The sequence below is a fragment of the Eretmochelys imbricata genome, chromosome 9 (assembly GCF_965152235.1).
Source record: "Eretmochelys imbricata isolate rEreImb1 chromosome 9, rEreImb1.hap1, whole genome shotgun sequence".
Taxonomy (NCBI): Eukaryota; Metazoa; Chordata; order Testudines; family Cheloniidae; genus Eretmochelys; species Eretmochelys imbricata.
This window is the reverse complement of record NC_135580.1, coordinates 103,043,981-103,065,116: the sequence shown is the minus strand read 5'-3', so window position 1 is coordinate 103,065,116 and position 21,136 is coordinate 103,043,981. Positions and strand designations below refer to the sequence as shown.

General features: G+C 47.5%; 1 protein-coding gene across 2 annotated transcripts in view; it reads right to left on the bottom strand.

Annotated features, from left to right (window-relative positions):
* Positions 1-21,136, bottom strand: part of TAF1 (TATA-box binding protein associated factor 1) — a 143,679-nt gene that overhangs the window by 65,807 nt on the left and 56,736 nt on the right. For both annotated transcript variants that reach the window (XM_077825992.1, XM_077825990.1), the window contains exons 17-23: positions 19,865-20,006; positions 11,210-11,340; positions 8,988-9,068; positions 7,622-7,771; positions 7,332-7,451; positions 6,992-7,167; positions 5,726-5,967 (exon numbers count right to left, since the gene is read on the bottom strand). In XM_077825992.1, coding sequence (XP_077682118.1) covers positions 5,726-5,967; positions 6,992-7,167; positions 7,332-7,451; positions 7,622-7,771; positions 8,988-9,068; positions 11,210-11,340; positions 19,865-20,006 — 1,042 coding nt within the window. The remainder of the gene's footprint in view (positions 1-5,725; positions 5,968-6,991; positions 7,168-7,331; positions 7,452-7,621; positions 7,772-8,987; positions 9,069-11,209; positions 11,341-19,864; positions 20,007-21,136) is intronic.

Sequence of the window (21,136 nt, the reverse complement as noted above, 5' to 3'; positions counted from 1 at the left end):
AGAGAAAGCTGGCTAGATTGTTGGGCTCAACAGGTAGTGATCAATGGCTCCATGTCTAGTTGGCAGCCGGTATCAAGTGGAGTGCCCCAAGGGTCGGTCCTGGGGCCGGTTTTGTTCAATATCTCATAAATGATCTGGAGGATGGTGTGGATTGCACCTTCAGCAAGTTTGCAGATGACACTAAACTGGGAGGAGAGGTAGATACGCTGGAGGGTAGGGATAGGATACAGAGGGACCTAGACAAATTTGAGGATTGGGCCAAAAGAAATCTGATGAGGTTCAACAAGGACAAGTGCAGAGTCCTGCACTTAGGACGGAAGAATACAATGCACCGCTACAGACTAGGGACCGAATGGCTCGGCAGCAGTTCTGCAGAAAAGGACTTAGGGGTGATAGTGGACGAGAAGCTGGATCTGAGTCAACAGTGTGCCCTTGTTGCCAAGAAGGCCAATGGCATTTTGGGATATATAAGTAGGGGCATTGCCAGCAGATCGAGGGACGTGATCGTTCCCCTCTATTCGACATGGTGAGGCCTCATCTGGAGTCCTGTGTCAAGTTTTGAGCCCCACACTACAAGAAGGATGTGGAAAAATTGGAGAGAGTCCAGCGGAAGGCAACAAAAATGATTAGGGGACTGGAACACATGGCTTGTGAGGAGAGGCTGAGGGAACTGGGGATGTTTAGTCTACGGAAGAGAAGAATGAGGGAGGATCTGATAGCTGCTTTCAACTACCTGAAAGGGGGTTCCAAAGAGGATGGCTCTAGACTGTTCTCAGTGGTAGCAGATGACAGAATGAGGAGTAATGGTCTCAAGTTGCAGTGGGGGAGGTTTAGGTTGGATATTAGGAAAAACTTTTTCACTAGGAGGGTGGTGAAACACTGGAATGCGTTACCTAGGGAGGTGGTGGAATCCCCTTCCTTAGAAGTTTTTAAGGTCAGGCTTGACAAAGCCCTGGCTGCGATGATTTAGTTGGGGATCGGTCCTACTTTGAGCAGGGGGTTGGACTAGATGACCTCCTGAGGTCCCTTCCAACCCTGATATTCTATGATTCTATATCCTTCAGAAACCTTTCAGGGGTCAGGTGTGACAGCATTGAGTATCGCTATACTGGTTGGTGGAAGGCTGCTATAGCTGCTATGTGGACTCAGAGAGCTTAGAGATAGTCCCAATCTTTTTAAGGTCAGTCCACAGTCCAAGATATATGGAACAGTCACAGATGTTGAGGAGATTTGTTGTACACCAAATCCGAAACTTGGACCATTTCTGCAAGGAAGTACATCATGTCGAGGACTTTCTACTGTGTAATACCTCCTGCACCTCCTTCAAACAGGAGCTTTCTGCGTGTTGCAATCAAGAAGAAGCCATGCCTTGATGCAGAGAATCCCCAGGTTGGGATGTAGGGTACATCCTCTGTTCTGCGAGAACAGTACGGAGTGACTGGGAGAGGGATTGGTGGGCACATCGCAAGCTGTGACAGGTAAGGGTATGAGATCTGTCTCAGCCAAGTAGGAGTGATCAGTAGGATGTGTGCTCCATCTGCGTTTATTTTCAGCAGGACTTTAGACAGTAGGGATAAAGGAGGAAAGGCACAGAGAAGGTCCCTGTCCCAGGGAAGGAGGAGAGCATTGCCCAGGGAGCGTTGTCCTATCTCTGCTCCGGAGCAGTAGCATGGACATTTCTTGTTCAGGTAAGTCGTCAACAGGTCTATAGTTGGTGTCCCCCATTGTCTGAATAGACTGTGAAGTACTACTGGGTCTAGCTCCCACTCATGGTCATGTGGGAATCTGCGACTGAAACTGTCCACTATTGAGTTTTGTGTGCCCGGGAGGTAGGCTGCTGCCAGTGAGACATCGTGGGAGATAAAACGGTTACCTACCTCTCGTAACTGTTGTTCTTCGAGATGTGTTGCTCATGTCCATTCCAATAGGTGTGCGCGCACCATTTGCATGGTCGTCGGAAGGTTTTTCCCCTAGCGATACCCGTTGGGTCGGTTGTGGAGACCACTGGAGTGGCGCCTTTATGGCAGTATATATAGGTCCCTGCTGACCCGCCGCCTGCTCAGTTTCTTCTTGCCAGAATACTCCGACAGAGGGGAGGTGGGCGGGATTTGGAATGGACATGAGCAACACATCTCAAAGAACAACAGTTACAAGAGGTAGGTAACCGTTTTTTCTTCGAGTGATTGCTCATGTGAATTCCAATACGTGACTTCCAAGCAATTTGCCTAGGGAAGGGGTCGAAGATCACCTGGTTGCCGAATGCAGAACTGCCCACCCTGCCAAAGGCTGCATCATCCCTCAACAGCTGGATAATGGCATAGCGTGATGTGAAGATGTGGATGGAAGACCACGCTGCTGCCTTGCATAGGTCCCGGATAGGGACCTGCGCCAGGAATGCTGCAGACGACACCTGCACTCTCGTGGAATGTGCCGTAAGCGGAGGGGCTGGAATTTTTGCCAGGTTGTAGCAAGTCCTGATACAGGATGTGATCCATGATGAAATGCGCTGGGACGAGATTGGGAGCCCCTTCAACCTTTCTGTGATTGCAATAAACAGCTGCGGTGACTTACAAAATGGCTTTGTGCACTCAATGTAGAATGCCAGGGCACACCCAATGTCCAGGAAATGGAACATGCATTCTCTGTTACTGGCATGGGTGAAGGCATAGCTGCACCTTGTCTTTATAAGAGAGTGTATAGGGTGGTTTGTAAGTCAGCGCTCTGAGCTTGGATACCCTTCTGGCTGAGGTTATGGCCACCAGAAAGGCCATCTTCCAGGAAAGGTAGAACAGAGGGCAGGTTGCCATGGGCTCAAAATGGGACCTCATGATTGCGGACAGAACCAGGTTGAGGTCCCACTGGGGAACAGACTGCCATACCTGAAGATAAAGTCTGTCCAAGCCCTTGAGAAAGCAGCCCACCATGGGATTACCGAAGACTGACCTACCCACTGCCCCCGGGTGAAAGGCCAAAATGGCAGCCAGGTGTACTCTGAGAAAGGAAATTGCCAACCCCTGCTGCTTGAGGTATAACAGGTAGTCCAAAAAAGGGGAACTGGCGTTAGCTGTGGTTCAGTTCCCCTCTGCAGAGACCAGATGGGAAAACACTTCCACTTTGCCAGGTACGTGGCTTGAGTGGAGGGTTTCCTACTTCCCAGCAGGACCTCCCTCACTCGGTCCGAACACTGAAGCTCAAGGGGGTTCAGCGACAGCGATTCCAAACCATGAGATGGAGGGACTCCAGATTGGGCTGTTGCAGATAGCCGTGGTCCTGTGTGATGAAGGTCGGGCATTCAGGAAGTGCTACTGGTCTGTCCACTGAGAGGTTCAACAACAAGGTGAACCAGTGCTGGCGGGGCCACGCTGGTGCTATGAGGATCAAGGAACTCCTGTCCCGGTGAACCTTGAGGAGGACTGTGTATGAGAGGGAAGGGCAGGAACGTGTACAGAGGGTGACTCGTCCATGAAAAGTGAAAGGCGTCTGCGATGGAGCCTGGGCTGTGGTTCAGGAAAAAGCAGAACCGCTGGCACTTCCTGTTGCTCCGCGTCACGAACAGGTCTATGTGGGGAGAGCCCCGTCTCTGGAAAATCGAGTGCGCGATGTCAGGCCTCAGAGAACATTGGTGACCATGGAATGAGCGGCTGAGGTGATCAGCTAGCTAGTTTTGCGCTCTCAGAAGGTGCGACGCCTCTAGGTGTATCGAGTGGGAGATATAAAAATCCCACAGCTCGAAGAACACAGCTGGAACAGGGAAGAGGAGCGAGCACCACTGTTTGTTTATCTAGAACATCGCTGCAGTGTTGTCTGTCAGCACCAACACACATGCAGCCTGCAGGCAGGCCTGGAACGCTTGGCATGCCAGACAAACCACCCTCAGCTCCCTTACATTGACATGCAGCGATAGTTCTGTGTGGGACCATAGGCCTTGGGTTCTGGTGTTGCCCAGGTGCACTCCCCAACCGACCGCCAAGGCGTCCGTGACTAGGGATAGCGTCGGTTGGGGTTTGGCAAAGGGTACTCCCGCACAGACCGCTCGTGGCTGCAGACACCAGTGGAGAGACTCGAGAATGCGAGGGTAACTATCGTGTCCATTGAGTCCCTCCCCGACCTGTGCACCCGTGCCAACCACGCCTGGAGTCGATGGTGCCAGGTCTTGAGGCCCAGGCCATGGGTGTCCCGCCGGAGGACGCACCCTGCTGGAATCCCCTCACAGCTTCTTGATGGGGGAACAACCCCTGTCCGCCCTCTTTTTCTTATGCAGCAGTGGGGACTGTGAGCAGTGCCGCCTGGTAGCACTGGCCTTACGAGTCGGGGAGCAGCATCGGTGCTTCTTGGAGGAGTCCTTCCTTGGTGCAGGGACATCCCGCACTGAGGCCGGGGCACTATGCACTGATGATGTCGGTGTGGCTTCCAGTGCCGGCCGTGGGCGGAGGGCCGACTCCATCAAGAGGAGCTTCAAACTATAGTCCCACTCTCTCTTAGTCCTGGGTCTAAAGCTCCTGCAAACTGGGCACTTATCTGTCTGATGGCCCTCTCCTAAACACTTGAGACAATAGCCCTCCCTTTTTTCATTTTTCTCAGGCTATGTATGAGTTGCCATTGACCTAGTTGAGCGTTTCCTGATCCCATGTGGAGTTTTGCCTGACCTGATTGCTGCTACTACCCATCTAAACACTGTTGCCTTAGAGGCTCTGTTATCTTCTTTACAAATGGCATATATAAACACATAACCCATCTGACTTTCTGAAGGCTCAGTTCTGTACAAGTAGTAATCCAAGACACTCCTGACATCCAGCCTGATTGTCCTAGACCTTCTGTCAGCCAAAGGAAAAGTTAATAATGTCCTGGTGGTTAAATGCCCCCTCTGTCAAAGTACTTTTCTCTGTCTAAGTTTCCTGCCCACAGTGGCAATACCACATTACAGATCAATCCAGTGCTCATTAAATAGTGATCAATTTTGATCAGAATAAGTGTAATGATGGTCTGAACAACTGTGCACTGCTGCAAGTTGTTTTTGTGGAGGTGAGATGTTTTACCGGCATAGTAAGGACATATCACAATACTGCAGTATAGACAAGCTCTAGGTGTAGATGTACTCCAAATTACACTCTTTTCTGTTGAGGCACTACAGAATAGCTGCCCAAGTTTCTCCAGAATAAATTGCTACAACACAGTGTGGTAGATTTGGACACACAAACATGGCTAATGCCTAGAAAGTGTTGTGAAAATCTGTTGCACATATACAACTGTGGTGTAACCAGGTGAGGGTGTCACAAATGGTTAAAATAACATCGTACTAGTTATAGAGTAAATAAAGCCCCAGAGCAGTGGTTTTCAACCTTTTTTCATTTGCAGACCCCTAAAATTTTTCAAACGGAGGGTTCCAAAGAGGATGGATCTAGACTGTTCTAAGTGGTAGCAGATGACAGAATGAGGAGTAATGGTCTCAAGTTGCAGTGGGGGAGGTTTAGGTTGGATATTAGGGAAAACTTTTTCACTAAGAGGGTGGTGAAGCACTGGAATGGGTTACCTAGGGAGGTGGTGGAATCTCCATCCTTAGAAGTTTTTAAGGTCAGGCTTGACAAAGCCCTGGCTGGGATGATTTAGTTGGGGATTGGTCCTGCTTTGAGCAGGGGATTGGACTAGATGACCTCCTGAGGTCCCTTCCAACCCTGATATTCTGTGATCTCCTGCCCCCGGCATTCCACTTATTGCAATCACTCACACAATCCTTTTTTGTCTCTCCTGTCCTTTCTGCTCCTTTCTTTGTCATTGCCACTGTCTTCTCCCAGAAGCATCCTCTGCAGCTCCTTCCGCTCCTGTTCTTCTCTCTCCCGAGACAGCTGTGAGCTGGTTTTCTTGTTCTGTAACATATTCTCAATATTCTTTCCCATCTCCTCGAAGTCACTGTCCTCAGCTGAGCTGCTGTCTGTGTCTGTTGACAAGATCTCAGTTGATTCTAAAACTCTGAAACAGGAGACAGCTTCAAAGTCAGTTACCTTACAAGCCACAAGTACCTCAACATCTACCCCCACCCGCCATGCATAAATAAGAGGACAAAAGTGACAGCAGTAGGTATGAAACCAGCCCCCCAGAAAGTAGCCTGGAATGTACACAAACCCCTCAAACTGTTAATCAGCTCTCCCACTTCAGCCATCCTGCAGCTCCTGCTCCCAAAAGGAGCCCAAACTCAATGCCCCTCCTCTCATTCAATTGTCCTTCTCTCCCTAGTGATAGTCCAATCATCTGCCTACCCTGCTGGCTCCCAGTCCAACATTTTGGTTGAAGAACCTGGGGCTGGTCTACACTGAAAAGGTACATTGGCACAACTACGTCTCTCAGGGCTGTAAAAATTCCACACCCCCGAGAGACATAGTTAAGCCGACCTAACCCCCAGGTGTAGGTAGAGCTATGTTGATGGAAGAGTTCTTCCATAGCTACCTCCTCTTGGAAAGGTGGATTACCTACAGCAAAGGGAGAATCCTGCCTGTTGCTGCGGTATGTGTCTACACTGAAGTGCTGCTGCAGCTGTGCCACTGTAGCATTTTAAGTGTAGATATAGGCTCGGAATGGAGATGTAAATGTCACGAGCTATAGTAACACAGAGAAGGGTGTGGAGCCAGTAGTTGCTATCCAACAGAGACAGCTGTAAGAAGCTAGCAAACTGTGGCCCTAGAAACAAAGCTCTGTGGAATATCATATCACACCTGTCAGGGTATGGTGCCAGACTTCCATTCCTGATCTTTCCCAAAAGGTCTGCAACCAAGAGAACACCAAAACCATGCCGATATTTTCTATAAACATTCCCACAAAGCCCTCATCCTCAGTGCTCTATTAATGTGGCTCAGCTGGACAAATCAACATGAATCCCCTCTATGCTTTGGCAGCTCACAGGCATTCAAAGTCCATAAGGCCCATAAGCAAATTGAAAGACTCTAGGCTCCTGCCTGTGGGATGGACAGGAGGCTGTAAATGCCTGATAAGAACTTACTTATTCTGCAAGTCGAAGATGCGTTGACACTCCTCTTTATATCTCTCCTGATGTTCTGCCACTGAGAACCGAGACCCACGTGCAAATTTACTCATAGGCCCCTCCCCTGAGCGAGCCTGCTCTGTGGACATTGTGCGCACCACATCAATCACTTCCCAACGGGAAAGCTTCTTAATCTGGGAAACAAGACACACACTAGAAAAGGCTTCAGGAGACAGATAGTTTAGGGAGGAGGATCCGGAGTCAGAAAGGCTAAGAGTTAAAAGTGAGCCCTCTCCATAAGCCACTCTGGATCCCATGCCCGGGGCTCCATACTGTGCAGCTCCTGTATCAAACTCACCTCTTCTTCAGGAACACCAAATTTACGTAGAAGCTGTTTGGCATTTTTGAGAGACAGACGCCGGAGATCAGCATCCGTTCCTGTCACAGTCTTCTTCACTGGCTGTGGCTCCTTGTCATCCTGTTCAAAGAAAGACATAGCCTTTGAATGTCACCACACACACTAACCTTTTCTGTATTCTCATTCCCTCTGTCTGACATCCTCTCAAACCGCCTCCTCCTTACCCATCTTTATTCTACTTCTTCAGACTTATCCCTCTTGCCCCTCACCAGCCTTGGGAACACATCTACCTTCTGCTGGGTTGGTTTGTTAGGGATCTTCACATAAGAGAATCCTTCACCACAACCTGTAGGATCTGCCATACCAGTCACTTCCAGAAGACACTTCCCCTTCATAGCAGCAATGAAGGCTCGTGTGGTATTCCAAGGAGCTGTGCGCACCTGCCATAAAGGAGAGGAATAGGCCATCACACTTCTGTCACTCTCACCAGGGAGAGATTTCCACCCATTTTGGTTTTGGCCCTACCAAAATTTCAAGCAAATTAAACAGTTTTTACTAATGTTCTCAAGTTTAATTTACTGACAGGCCACAGTTTTTAACGGACATAAACTGAGTGAACCATAAACACACACATGATCTGTCCTCAGAGGAAACATTTATGTTCAAACAGCTTTAAAAATACAATGCAATAAATATAGACATCTGCATTCCCTGATGTGCTGAGCCCTCCTGACCTGTGCTGTCACCTTAGCTCTCTCCTCTCCCAAGCACCTCTGCTCATGCTAGCACCAGCTGATGCCTCATGAACCCCTGCTGAACTATCAGATTGCATTACTATCTTTTTATTAGATCTAAGCTGATATACTGTCAAATTGAACCGCTTAGGGTCTGCAGTAATCTTCTTCGAGGATGGGACATGGATCACCACAGTCCTCTCACTACTTAGTCTCCCCTCTTTATCCTGAATATTTCTAAGACTGCCATCATCTTGGTAACTAAGCACTGAACAACCATTAACAATGACCATGTCCACAGAGTGGTCTATTCTCCACCTCTTTTCATGGTGCGTTTCTTCTTGTCTTTCCAACCCCCAACTCAAATCCCCACCATGGACTGGTCAATGAGAAGATGCTGACAAGGCTCTTTTCCCTATGCTTGAGTGTCTGACCATAGGCCTATCTACCAGCAGCATTCCTGTATAGTGAGCACAGTTGCTTTGGTGGGAGCTGGGTGAATAGGGGGTCTCAGATAACACAGTCCTAGCTATTACAACTAGTCAGTGGACTTCAGAGCACTGTTTTAATGTGTTCAGGCCATCCTTTGCTGTTATATTAGCTGTAGTTTTGGCAGAGATTTTACCTTCAGCCCCAGGACACTTAGCACATAATAGGCTAGTGGGGGGGTAGGCTTACATCCCAGTTTGCCACAACTAAGTATTTGTACAGGCAAGCCCTTGCACTGAGTTCATTTTGCAGAAAGGGGTGGATTCCTCAGAATAAAAGTGTGGGGAGGGGGGGAGAGGAAATCACGATTATACAATCCACAACCAAAAGAAAATGTGCTCTCCGTTTAAAAAAAGATTTTATCTATTTGCTACCAGACTAGAATACAGACCATCATATGTCTAACCCTCTCCCTGCTCTGCCTTAACAGTACCTCATCATCAATCTTCATCTGGAAGTCCTCTTCATTCTCTTCCTCTGGGGCAAAGAACGATTTTTCCCCATAACCTGCATCCTGTAGAGAAACAGAAGGAAAAATAAATAAATAAATCAAACTCCCAAATTATAAAAAGGACCCATGAGAAAAGGAAAAAACGGAGTACTATGAGATTGACAGTCTCCAGCAGAGAACAGACCAAGTGTAGTATACAGAACACACTGTGGGGAGAGACCACCAGGAGATTAACAAAGCTGAAACATGATATCAGCATTTGGACTAGGGTTACCGTATGTAGCGGGATGGTCACCTGCTGAAGGCCCAAAGCAGGTACTGGGGTTTCAGAGGGGCAGCCCAGGGTTAGGCAAAGGCAGCTGGTCTAAACCCTCCTTACCAATGATGAGTGATTTACAGTCTGCCCCAGTGAATGTGGGCTAGATGGTGACTGTCAGTAGCTACTGAGGCAAGGTGGGGATAGAGGGGTTGGGGTTCCCCTTGGTGGGGAGACCCAGATTGTGGGTTATTGCTGGGGGCAGAACCCTGACGTAGAGGGGCACCAAGGTCCGGGAGGGACACGGGGGCCAGTGGCAAGCGAGACACCGGCCTGCAGAGGGTGCTCCAGGCTGGAACAGCTAATTCCCAGGATGACCAGCGCTGGTGAGTCCTCGCTTCACGACACCATATTTCAGGTTCCCTAAAAGAGGACACTGCCGGGGTGAGGGGGTAGCAGGTGGGGAGTCTGAGGAGGGGAGCTTGCAAAGGGGAGGAGTATTTGTGGGAGTGTGTGTACCAGGAGGGGGGGTTTGGAGGGATACTGGAGGGGGGGGTGTATACTGGGAGGGATACCAGGAGTGTGTACTGGGAAGGGGTACATGCGGCCTCACTCTTGAGGTGGGGGGCAGTCACTCCCTGTCGCAGTGATAGTGCGGCCGGTACAGCCCAGGATGCAGCGCCAGCCCTCAGTCAGCACAGCCCTTCGGGCCTCTCCCCTTCCCCAGGCCTGGGAGCTGGGGCTTGGGTGGGCAGGATCCGGGAGCTGGGGCTGCAGAGAAGGGACCAATCTGGGCACAGACAACTCTTTCTGAGCTGCAACTTCTGCTCACAAAAATCCTAGACATTGCCTCTTATCTGAAAAATCCATCCAGACAGAGGCACAGGATCAAAAAAAAAAAAGTCATGTCTTGGAAAACCCGGACATATGGCAACCCTAATTTGGGCAAACTCTGAAATCTTGACTTAAAAAAATAACCGGTTTTCAAAGCAAGTCCAGTGGCACCACATGCCCACTACAGGTACAGCCCCCCGTGCAGGCTAGTCCACTGGCCAGGCCTCCCACTCACTAATTCATTCTCCACACCCCTTCTCAGCCTCTGGGATGCCATGTCTCCACTAGATACTTCCTCACCAAGTACAGTAAGGGGACAGGGTGGGGAAACCCATCCAAGATGGTGGGAATCTAATGGTTCCCTTTTGTCATGTACACCTCTACCCTGATATAACGTGACCCGATAGAACGCGGTTCCTCCCCCACCCCCACCCCGGGGTCTGGGAGGCAGGAGCTGTGGGGGGGGCACTTTTGGGGGCCCCGCAGTCCCAGAGTGGCTCAGGGGATTAGCGGGGGGGCCAGGAGCAGCACACTCCGCTTCACTCGCCCCAGCCCCACCCATGTCGCTTGGGGAAGGGGGCTTGGGGAAAGGGATTTCCCCCCGCAATCACCAGCAGCAGTGGAAGTGGAGCAGCTCAGCCCCAGCCCACCAGCGGCGCTCCACTTCCCACCGCTGGTGAGTGCGGGACCTTTCCCCAACCACCCCCCTCACCCCCCCAGCAACACGGCTGGGGCCAGGACAAGGAAAGCGGCACGGGCTGGGGCCGCATCGCTCCACGTCCCACCGCCGGTGAGTGCGGAGGGCATCTTTTCCCCAACCTCCCCACACTCACCAGTGGCAGGAAGCGGAGCAGCCCCGCCCCAGCCTGCTCCGCTCTGCTAGCTCCCGTTGCCCCCCGTACTCGGCTGCAGCGGAAAGCGGAGCATCCTTTCCCCAACCTCCCTGCACTCACAGGCGGTGGGAAGCGGAGAGCCGTGGCTGGGAGGTGGCGGAGTGGAGCCATGTTGCTTCACTTCCCGCCGCTGCCAGTGAGTGCCTTGCTTCATTCTCCACAAAGAAAGAGTTACTTGTAGTTTATCAGTACATATCAGCTAGCCTGAAAGAGACATTTACCTTTAGCCGCTGTTCAGCTGCAATCATGCTATAATAGGCGCAGCACTGCTCTGGGGACACCATCGCTCTTATTTCCTCTTCTGTTGGTAATCTAAAGTCTGACTTTAATACCCACCAATTTGAGTCCATCCCTGAAAAATGCAGAGATGAGGAGGTTACTTACTTGTAACAAATAGAGACCATCCCTCAAAGAAGGAAAGGTTACTTACCTGTAACTAGAGGTTCTTTGAGATGTGAGGTCCCTATCTGTATTTAACTACCCGCCCTCCTTCCCCTCTGCTTTGGATCTCTTGTATTCACGGTGGAGAAGGAACTGGAGATGTGATTAGTCTACCCTACCCTTTATCATCTTGGACGAAACCATGAGGCAAGCCAAGGGAGCACTTGTGGACAATGGATACTACCACTTTCAAAATCTCCAGTTTTGGACACATGGTGCACTTGCATAAACACTTAGTGGAAAACAAATAGGGACCACGCTTCTTGAAGAACCTTCAGCTACAGACAAGTAACAACTTCTCCTTTTCTTCTCCTTCAACCAATAGTCCCTATTGTATTCCACTGAGCATGATTAACGAGCAATACCTAAGTCAGAGGAGGGTGCAAGGATGAGGATGGAATGGTTGAGCAGAGGACAGCAGTTCCAAATGAGGCATCCATCGCAGAGTTCTATACCAAGATGTAATGCATAGCAAAGGTATGTACTGAACTTCACGTGGCTGCTCTGCATATGTCGTGGAGGGGGGCCGTGGTTGATGCTTGTGGAATGCTTGTGGGCTCTTGTGGAATGGGCCCTCCCTCTAAGGGGTGGAGGCAGTCCAGATAACAGTGTAAATGTATCCCGAAATCCACTTAGAGTCTCTGTGTGGAGATCACCTGTCCCTTGACTCTTAACTATTGTAATAAACAAATCTAGGGGATTTCTTGATCAGTCTCACCCTCTGTAGATAGAAGGCCAAGGCCCAGCAGACGTCAAGGGAGTGAAGTCCACATTCTTCTTCTGAAGCATGAGGCTTCAGGAAGAAAGCAGGTAAGTGGATGGATTGGTTGAGATGAAACTGGATATGACCTTTGGCAGAAACTTCGTATGTAGGCACAGGGGGACTTTATCCTTATGGGAAATGGTGAAATGCAGGTCCGCATCCTGGCCCCAAGTTCACCTACCCTTCTTGCCAAAGCAATACCCAAAAGGAAGGTGAATTTCATGGAAAGGAGAGGCCTAGAACACTAAGCCAGCGGTTCAAAGCATTAGCATTGACAGAACTAGGTTGAAATCTCACTGGGGAGCAATAGATTGTACAGGTGGCAAGGTTCTGATGAGGCCTTTCCAAAACCTAGCAGTCAACAGGTGCATGAATACAGTGTGTCCTTCAATGGGGCGGAGGGGTGTGGAAAGCGCTACCTGCTGCCAGGTGAACCTTGACAGAGTTGAGGGCAAGACCCGATGCTTTCAAGGACAGGAGGTAATCTAAAAGAAGGAATCTCCACCTCTTCTGGGTAAGCGCTTTCTTTTGGGCCCAGGAGGCAAAGCGTTTCCGCTTGGCCTGGTAGGAGCACCTCAGACTCTTTCCTGCTGCTTGAGAGGGTATTCTGCACTTGGATCAGGATGTCTGATCCTGCTGTTGTGTTGTATTAGTAGCTCAGGAAAGGTGGGGGTAAGAAGTGGGGGATGGGTTGACATATGGAGAAGGTTGGGGAACGAGAACTGTCTGGGCCAGAATGGGGTGATCAGGATGACTGTTGCTCTCTCCCTCCTGATCTCATGGAGTACTCATGGAAGGAGTGGCAGAGCAGGGAAGGCGTAGTTTATCTGGTCCAACCAGCAGAATATGAGACCATCAGCCTGAAAGTGGAGAGTGATAGCCCCTCTGGAGTAGTATGTGCTGCATTTGTTGTTAGCAGGGAAGGCACAGAGGTCCCTGATCAGAGTCCCCCATTGGCTGAATATGTCGCTCACTATGGTATCGTGAAGTTCCCATGCATGATCAGTGACCAAACTTCTGCCGAGTGAGTCAGCAATCATGTTCTGAGTCCCCAGAAGGTAGGCTGCAGGCAACAGGATCTGTGGGCAATATATCAGTTCCATAGATTGACCTCCTCCACACACAAAGCGAGTGACTTCGGGGTCCCCTGTTGATTGGACAACACCAGCACTGTTCATTACATCAACCTAGTAAGAACATGATGGGAGCAGATGGATGGGAGAAACGTTTGGCATGCCCTCCGTACAGCCTAGAGTTCCATAATTTGATGTGCATCCTAGATTTCCAAGGGGTCATGTTCCCTGTGTCATGTGGCGTCCCATGTACACTTCCCCACCCTACAAGGGATGCATCAGAGATGATCATCCTGTCTGGGAAGAAAGGGAACCCCCATGCAGATATGTCGCAGGACTGTCCACCACTGGAGGGAGGAGAGTATCTTGGGAGGAAAAGTCAGCATAAGGTCCATGGCATGGGCAAGTGGTGAGTAAACTCCCTGGAGCCACATCTGGAAGCAGGGAAGGTGGAGACGAATGAAAGCAGTAACATATGTGCATAAGGCCACGTGGTCCAAGAGGGATACACAAGTCCTGGCTGGGACAGAGGGACTGTTAACTACAGTTCTTGCAGAGTCTGGAATCTTTCTATGCTGATGCTGACTCTGAGGGAAGAAAGGAGCCTGAGACAGATGGAGGCTGAGATACAGGCTTTGTCTCTGGATTGTGCTGCTAGGAGCCAGTCGTCAAGATATGGGAATTCATAACACCTGAGGTAGGCCGCCCTGATGAAGAAAACTTTGGTGAAGACCTTGGAGCAGTGCTGAGTCCAAATGGCATGACCCTGCCTTGAAAATGCTGAGGGCCTACTGTGATACAGGTGTCTGTCTATACGAAAATAACTGTCCTGCATATCTAGAGTCGTAAACCACATGCCTTTTTCCAATGACGGGATGATGGCTGCTAAGGTGACCATAAAAAACAAACAGTTACCTACCTTTCATAACTGTTGCTCTTCAAGATGTGTTGCTCATGTCCATTCCATTCTAGGCGTGCATGCGCCCACGTGCACAGTTGTCTGAGACTTTCGCCTTAGCGGTATCCGTAGAGTTGGTTGTGGTGCCTCCTTGAGTGCCACGCTCATGCATCAGTATATCAGGGGCCGCCGACCCTACACCCTCTCAGTTCCTTCTCGCCAGAAACTCCGACAGTGGGGTAGGAGGGCAGGTGATGGAATGGACATGAGCAACACATCTCAAAGAACAACAGTTACGAAAGGTAGGTAACCGTTTTTTCTTCGAGTGCTTGCTCATGTCATTCCATTCTAGGTGACTCACAAGCAGTATCTACAGAGGTGGACTTGGAGTTCATAGCCTCGCAGCTTGCAGTAGTGCCCTACCAAACTCAGCATCATCCCAGGCCTGCTAGGTCAGTGCATAGTGGGATGTAAACGTATGGGTGGACAACCAGGTGGCTGCCCTGCAGATGTCCTGGATAGGCACCTGGGCCACAAACGCTTCTGAAGAGGCCTGCAACAATCACCGGGAGCAGCATCTTCGCTTGATCATAGCAGAAGCGAATGCAGGCAGTGATCCAAGAAGAAATGTTTTGAGCAGATACAGGGTGACCTTTCATCTTGGGAGCCACAGCGATGAACAATTGCGTTGACTTACGGAAGGGCTTAGTCCTGTTGATGTAGAAGCCCAGAGCCTCCTAACATCCAAGGCATGCAGTCTACGCTCCTCCTGTGACTTATGTGGCTTTGCCAAGAAGACCGGTAAGTAAATGTCCTGGCTTGAATGAAACAGAGACCACCTTGGGCAGGAAAGCCAGGTGCGGTCTCAGTTGGACCTTGTCCTTGTAGGAGACCATATAAGGCGGTTCCGAGGTGAGCACGCGACACTCAGAGACTCAACAGGCCGAAGTCACCGCAACCAAGAACGCAACCTTCCAGGACAGGAGAAGGAGAGAACAGAAAGCCAAAGGCTCAATAGGAGGAGCCGCGACAGCACCAGTTTCAAGTCCCATGGGGGAACAGGGTCCTTGACATGCGGGTAGAGGAGCTCAAGGACCTTGAGAAATCTGGCCATCATGTGCTGGGCGAAAACCGATCTGCCCTTGAGCGGCAGATGGAAGGCCGAGATGGCCACCAACTGGACCTTGATTGATGAAAGAGACAAGCCCTGGAGCTTGAGATACGGAATGCAGTCTAAAATCAGCTACAATGACACTCGCTCAGGCTGAATGCCTTTATCCAAGGTCCAACAACTGAACTGCTTCCATTTGACCAGGTAGATTGCTCTGGTAGAGGGCTTTCTACTTCCCAACAGGACCTGCTGGATATCGGCCGAGCACTGCTGCTCCTGCTCATTCAACTACACAGCAGCCAAGCTGTCAGGTGCAGCGCTGCCAGATTTGGATGCAAAAGACTGCCGTGATCTTGGGACAGCAAGTCCAGCCTGAGCAGCAGCTGGAACAGAGTCGCCACCGAAAAGTCCAGCAGTGTGCTGTACCAGTGCTGGAACGGACAAGCCGGCGCTATGAGGCTCTCCCTCACCCTGTCCTGCTTGGTCTTCAGGACGACCCTTGGGAGCAACAGCACCAGAGGAAAGGTGTACATCAGAGCCCCGACCATGGGAATAGAAAAGCATTTGACAGGGATCCCCTGTCCATGCCCCTTATTGAGCAAAAGATGTGGCATTTCCTGTTCTGCCTGGATGCGAACAGGTCCATCTGGGGAGTTCCTCACTTGCGGAAACTGGAGCTGGCCACCTCTGGATAGAGGGACCGTTCATGGCGAGATGCGAAGGTCCTGCTGAGGCGATCTGCCACAGTGTTCTTGGCCCCTGGAAGGTGAGTGGCAATGAGGTGTATACTGTGTTGCTGACAGAGGTCCCAGAGCCTGAGGGCTACATCCTCTCAGCTACATTCCAAATCTCAATTATTCTAGTGTAACATTCAGTAATGGGAACTAATTGAACAAATCCCCGATATTAAAAACAAATTAGGGTTAGAGACGGATTTTCTGCTTCTATTATGTTTATCATGGTCAATGCCTTGAAGCTAACAGACCGCTGTGCCACGTCCTCCCCTGCCTCTTAACACTTAAGTTTCAAAAGTGTTTAATATACCAATGATGTCCCAATCAGGGTGGATAAAAATCAATGATTTTTTTTTCATATTTTTTTTATTTAAATTGGATTTTTTTGATAAAATGCTTTTTGAGGAAAAAACCTATCTAAAGATAATTTTAATTAAGATACATTATAGCTCAAATATATCTCATCATGGAATAGGGATTATAAATTCAAATTCTATAGTATGAGACAATATATTCATGTAATGTTTAAGAAAAGTTTTGTAAATGAGTTCCAACAGTTCATGGATTAGGAACCCAATCTTATGGGGTTCCAGGGGCTTTAGTATAGATTATTTAGGTTAATCTTTCTATCTACCCAATGGGACTCAGTGCTCAGTCTAAAAGATACCATCAGAGATGCTTAGTTTTGCAATTCTCAAACTGTATTTGTCTCTCCAGAGATAACATGCTTGTTAACTACAAGAATGTTTTTAAATAAATGAATATATAGAGGTGAAAAATAACAGACCTCAACCCTATTGTCCCTCTGCAAATCTGTGTACACAGTGTTAATCCCTTACCTCTCTCTAAAAGAGCCAAGTTTCAAAAAGTTCAATGAATAGAAGATTGTTGGGGGCAGAATAGATCTGGACAAGAAGAAGTCTGGAGATAAATGTGAGAAGGGAGGGACAGGCAGTAGAAACAAAAGTGAAACTGTTTGAGCAGCATATTCCAGAAGTGTTGAAGTCTTTCTGAGTGTAGCCTTCACTGATTTGAGATTTACCATACCATTCTCTCACTAGAAAGGAAAACCTGTAATGACAGCAGGCCGTAAAAGAGACCCAGTTTGGGAATATTTTAATAAAGTTCCTCTACCTGTGGGTAAGAAAGGCATGCATGCAAAATGCAAACAGTGCGACAAAGAAATGCAAGGTCTGGTTGCCCACATGAAACATCATGAGAAGTGTTCCTTCTCAGGAGGAAGCTGCGTTGAAGATGAAAGGAACATGTCTGAACATGCAGGATCTTCAGGTTGGTAAATTTTTTTTTATTTCATACTTCTTTCTTAAGGACTGCCTGTCCTCCTTCTGGACTATTCTTGAATTCTCATGTTTGAGCAAAAAATATAGTTGTTACTCTATGGTACTATCATTTTAGATGATGTTGTGATAAAAAAAATAATCAGCTGAAATAGGTAGATCTTCCTTTTACAATTTCACCTTTAAAGTAGTACTGAGTTTCAGTGAATGCAATGAGGAATACTCAATGAGCAGTATGGCAATAATAATTAAATAACCGCATTGACTTATTTTCTTTAGGAGAATCCATCCTCAGCATACAGGATTCAGAAGACTATCCACCTTCAAGATCACCATCATTTTCTATAGTTTCAGAGTTATCTGCCAGTGATAGTGTTTCAGTCACATCATGTATGTCACATAGCCACAGTATATCAGCTGCAGCAAAAAGAAAAAAAAACTCCATCATCCAGAAACAACCATAGATAAGTTTGTGATAAGAACCAGCAGACTACAAAAAGAGGTAATTGATGAAAAAATTGCCCAGTTTGTTTATGCAACAAACTTTCCTTTCTGAATGACTGAGAACCCACACTTCATTAACATGGTTCAGTCATTAAGACCAGGATACAGCCCACCCAACAGAGCAGATGTTCTCAAAACCTTAACTGCTGAAGAAGAGGAGTTGGCTATGACACGGACATCCAGCAATCATCCCTCCATAATGCCAACTATAATAAACTTCAGAGCTAAGGGTGAATATATGTTTGCTGATGATGTTTTAAAGGAAGTCACAGCAGTGAACTGGTGGAAGTCACTTAAGCGCTTGGATTCAGAGGCTGTTGAAGTGATAATCTCACTTAACAGCAGTAGCTTCTTCTGCCAGCGTAGAAAGAATATTTTCTTCCTTTGGACTAATTAATTCCATATTGAGAAATCGTTTGGGACCTGAAAAATCAGGAAAGCTTGGTTTTCTTTTCCAGATTACGAACAGGAAAATAAAGGTGAAGACGACAGAGTTAGCTGCAGAAGCTAATATTTTAAGTTTCTCATGTTGACCTGGCTGACATAAGTGATTTATTTTTTTTTTTAAATATTTCATTTAACTATTTTAGTTAAAAACTATTTTAACAAAAACAAACCTGATTTTAAAATACTTGAATGTTTAACTAAGTTCAAAAATTCATGTTTATTTTGTTAAAATATTATATGTTTGCTGTTGAAGAAAAAATCCGGAATACATAACGTCGTTGTTTTAGTTAAATAAAACAAATTTAAATGTCTGTCTGGTGATGTTCTCCTCCTAATACAACATGGCAAGAAAATCCTCCAAATATTAATGATTAACCTGTTGAATTGGAGATAGTTCACCTCCCAATGACTTCATAAATATCTGCTTCAGTTACCTTTGGTAAATGAAATAACCAATCATTCATTTTCTGATATAGCTGTAAAACTAATCTGAAAAGTTTTCAAAATAAATCACTTTAAAAATGTACAATATGTACCTTCTAAAAATGAAACCTACATCTCTATCTCTGAGTTGTAAGGAATATGTATTAAGTTTATAACAACCAACAAGAATGCACTTTTATGTAGAAATCCATGATTAAATAGAGAGTCTTCCTGACTAGTGATTTAAATAATGATTTAAATCAAATCCACCCTGGTCCCAACGGCATTTATCCCTCTTCTCATTCCCCAACATCCCTATAAATCCACTTTTCTTCAGCCATCCAATATACAGTTCTACACTACTTCCTTCTTGCCTCTTTGTGTTTCTGTCATTCTGTATATGGTATTTGCTTGAATCAGACTGTCAAACTCTTAGGGCAGGGGCAAGAATTCAGTTTGCCTTTGTCTGTAAGATACAATGTGCATCTCCACACTCAGTAAAAATTTCTCTCAGTGCCAGCAGGAAAATGAGGTTGTGTGCAAGTTAGTATAGAAAGTTCAGTGCCAACCTGATAAATCCCTATTCCAAAGGGTTTACAACAGCAGTGGCCACTTTTGGCCCTCGAGATCAACTGTTTTAAGAAGAAAATTTGTATTTGTGAATTGAAAAGGTGTTTGCTGAACCAGGCCTTTAGGATTTTAAACCATTACATTCAAATAAGACTCATCACTACAGGGAGGAGGTAAGAAGTGCCACCTCCTCAACTGCAGAGTACACATGGTTTGCATCAGAGCAGTTGCTGTCCCTTCTCAGCAGCTACCCTGTAGGCCTCTTGCTGCATTGCAGTGGCAGGAGGAGAGTAACTAGTTGCTCCCTTGCCCCTTTTCCTGCCAAGCTGTGGAAGGCAAAGGCACAAGTTTGGAGCTGAACTGGCTCTGCTGAGCCTAGAGAAATAGCTGAAGCACTACTGTGGCCCCTTGACCTTTTTTAAATAATACGTTGAGGTCTCAGGCTGAACATCACTTGTTCACATTCAAACAAGCTAGAGTACATAAACAAGAGGTGGATGTGGCCTTTTGGGAAGAGGTTAGCGTTCAGCTATTTCTTGAAGGTGGTAAGAGGACGGCAGACTAAAAAGGTGACCTTTTTGAGTGATTGAGCTACATGGAAGGCTCTGGATTACCTGTGCGTTTAAAGTCAGCACATAGCTTTAGCCGCTTTCGAATGCTGCTCTCTGAGTGCGAAGGAAATGCCTTCTTGATATCCTCCATGCGAATTCTCCGCGGCCGGTCTCTGCTCTTCCAGAACAAGCGATAAATGAAGACCTAGAAAACAAGCCAAGAAAATTGCTGTATGCTTTGTGTGCTGAACACTCATTGAATATGGAATTTATTATAGGCAGGGCTAACAGTGCTGCCTATACTTAAGAACGACCAACATTTCCCATCAGAAGAGCCACTTTCCGTTGCTTATAACTTTACCAAACTAACCATTTAGGCTTAAATTTTCCATGCCAGGTGTCTGCCTAAAGCTGAATTTTTTTGGAAAATATCAAGCAAAATGGTTCAGCCATTTCCAAGAACAAGATTAATGAAAAATCCGATTTGCCCAAGTTAAAAAAAAAAATTCTTATGACTTTCATTAGGATCTCTAGAGTTTCTACACTTTGGAACAGGGACTTGATTTTTGACAGGAGGAGATCACCATGGTGTGAGGAATATGCCTTTAGCTGGTCCTGTGAATAAACATGCAAATTTGGGGAAAAAATGTTACAAGCCTTTGAAAAATCTCAGTTCATGCATGCTCCATACAGACTTGCTAATTTGGCAGCTAAATTCTCAAGGATTTGGGCTGCATTCAGCATGCTCCAGCAGGACCTTCCCTGCACCTGCTCTTCCCAACTTCTGTGGCACTTGCCACAGAAACTGAGAGCTCAGAGACCTTTCTGCTCTCAATATTCCCCCTGTTGGCACTTAGCAACCTGGCTGAAATGCAGAGAAGCCCCAGAAGGGGATACAAAAGAAAGATTTGGATGAAGAGCCTGCAGAGGGAAGGGAGAAAAACTGGGAATGGTTGGACAAGGAAAGTGGAACAAGGATCCTCAAAAGGGCAGGGAGAGAAAGAGGGAAGAGGAGAAAGACAAACTCTGATAGAAAGCCAAGAGGGGGAGACTCAAGGAAACAGGCTGGAGGGGAAAGAGCAAGAAGTGTCTGTGAGAACTCCCGCCCTTTCAGAACTAGGAATGGAACCAAGATTCCTGAGTTTCATCACTCCTCTGCTGTCAGCAAATATCTCTGAAACCTACCGGCAAAGTATGTGTCTCATCTGCCTCTAGTGGCTGGACCACACACAATCTCCTACTGCAATCAATCAGTTATTCTATAAGCTCAAATGGCAACGGTCTGTTCTGTGGACCAAAAGATTCCAAACCTGTTGATTAACCATGTCGAAATCA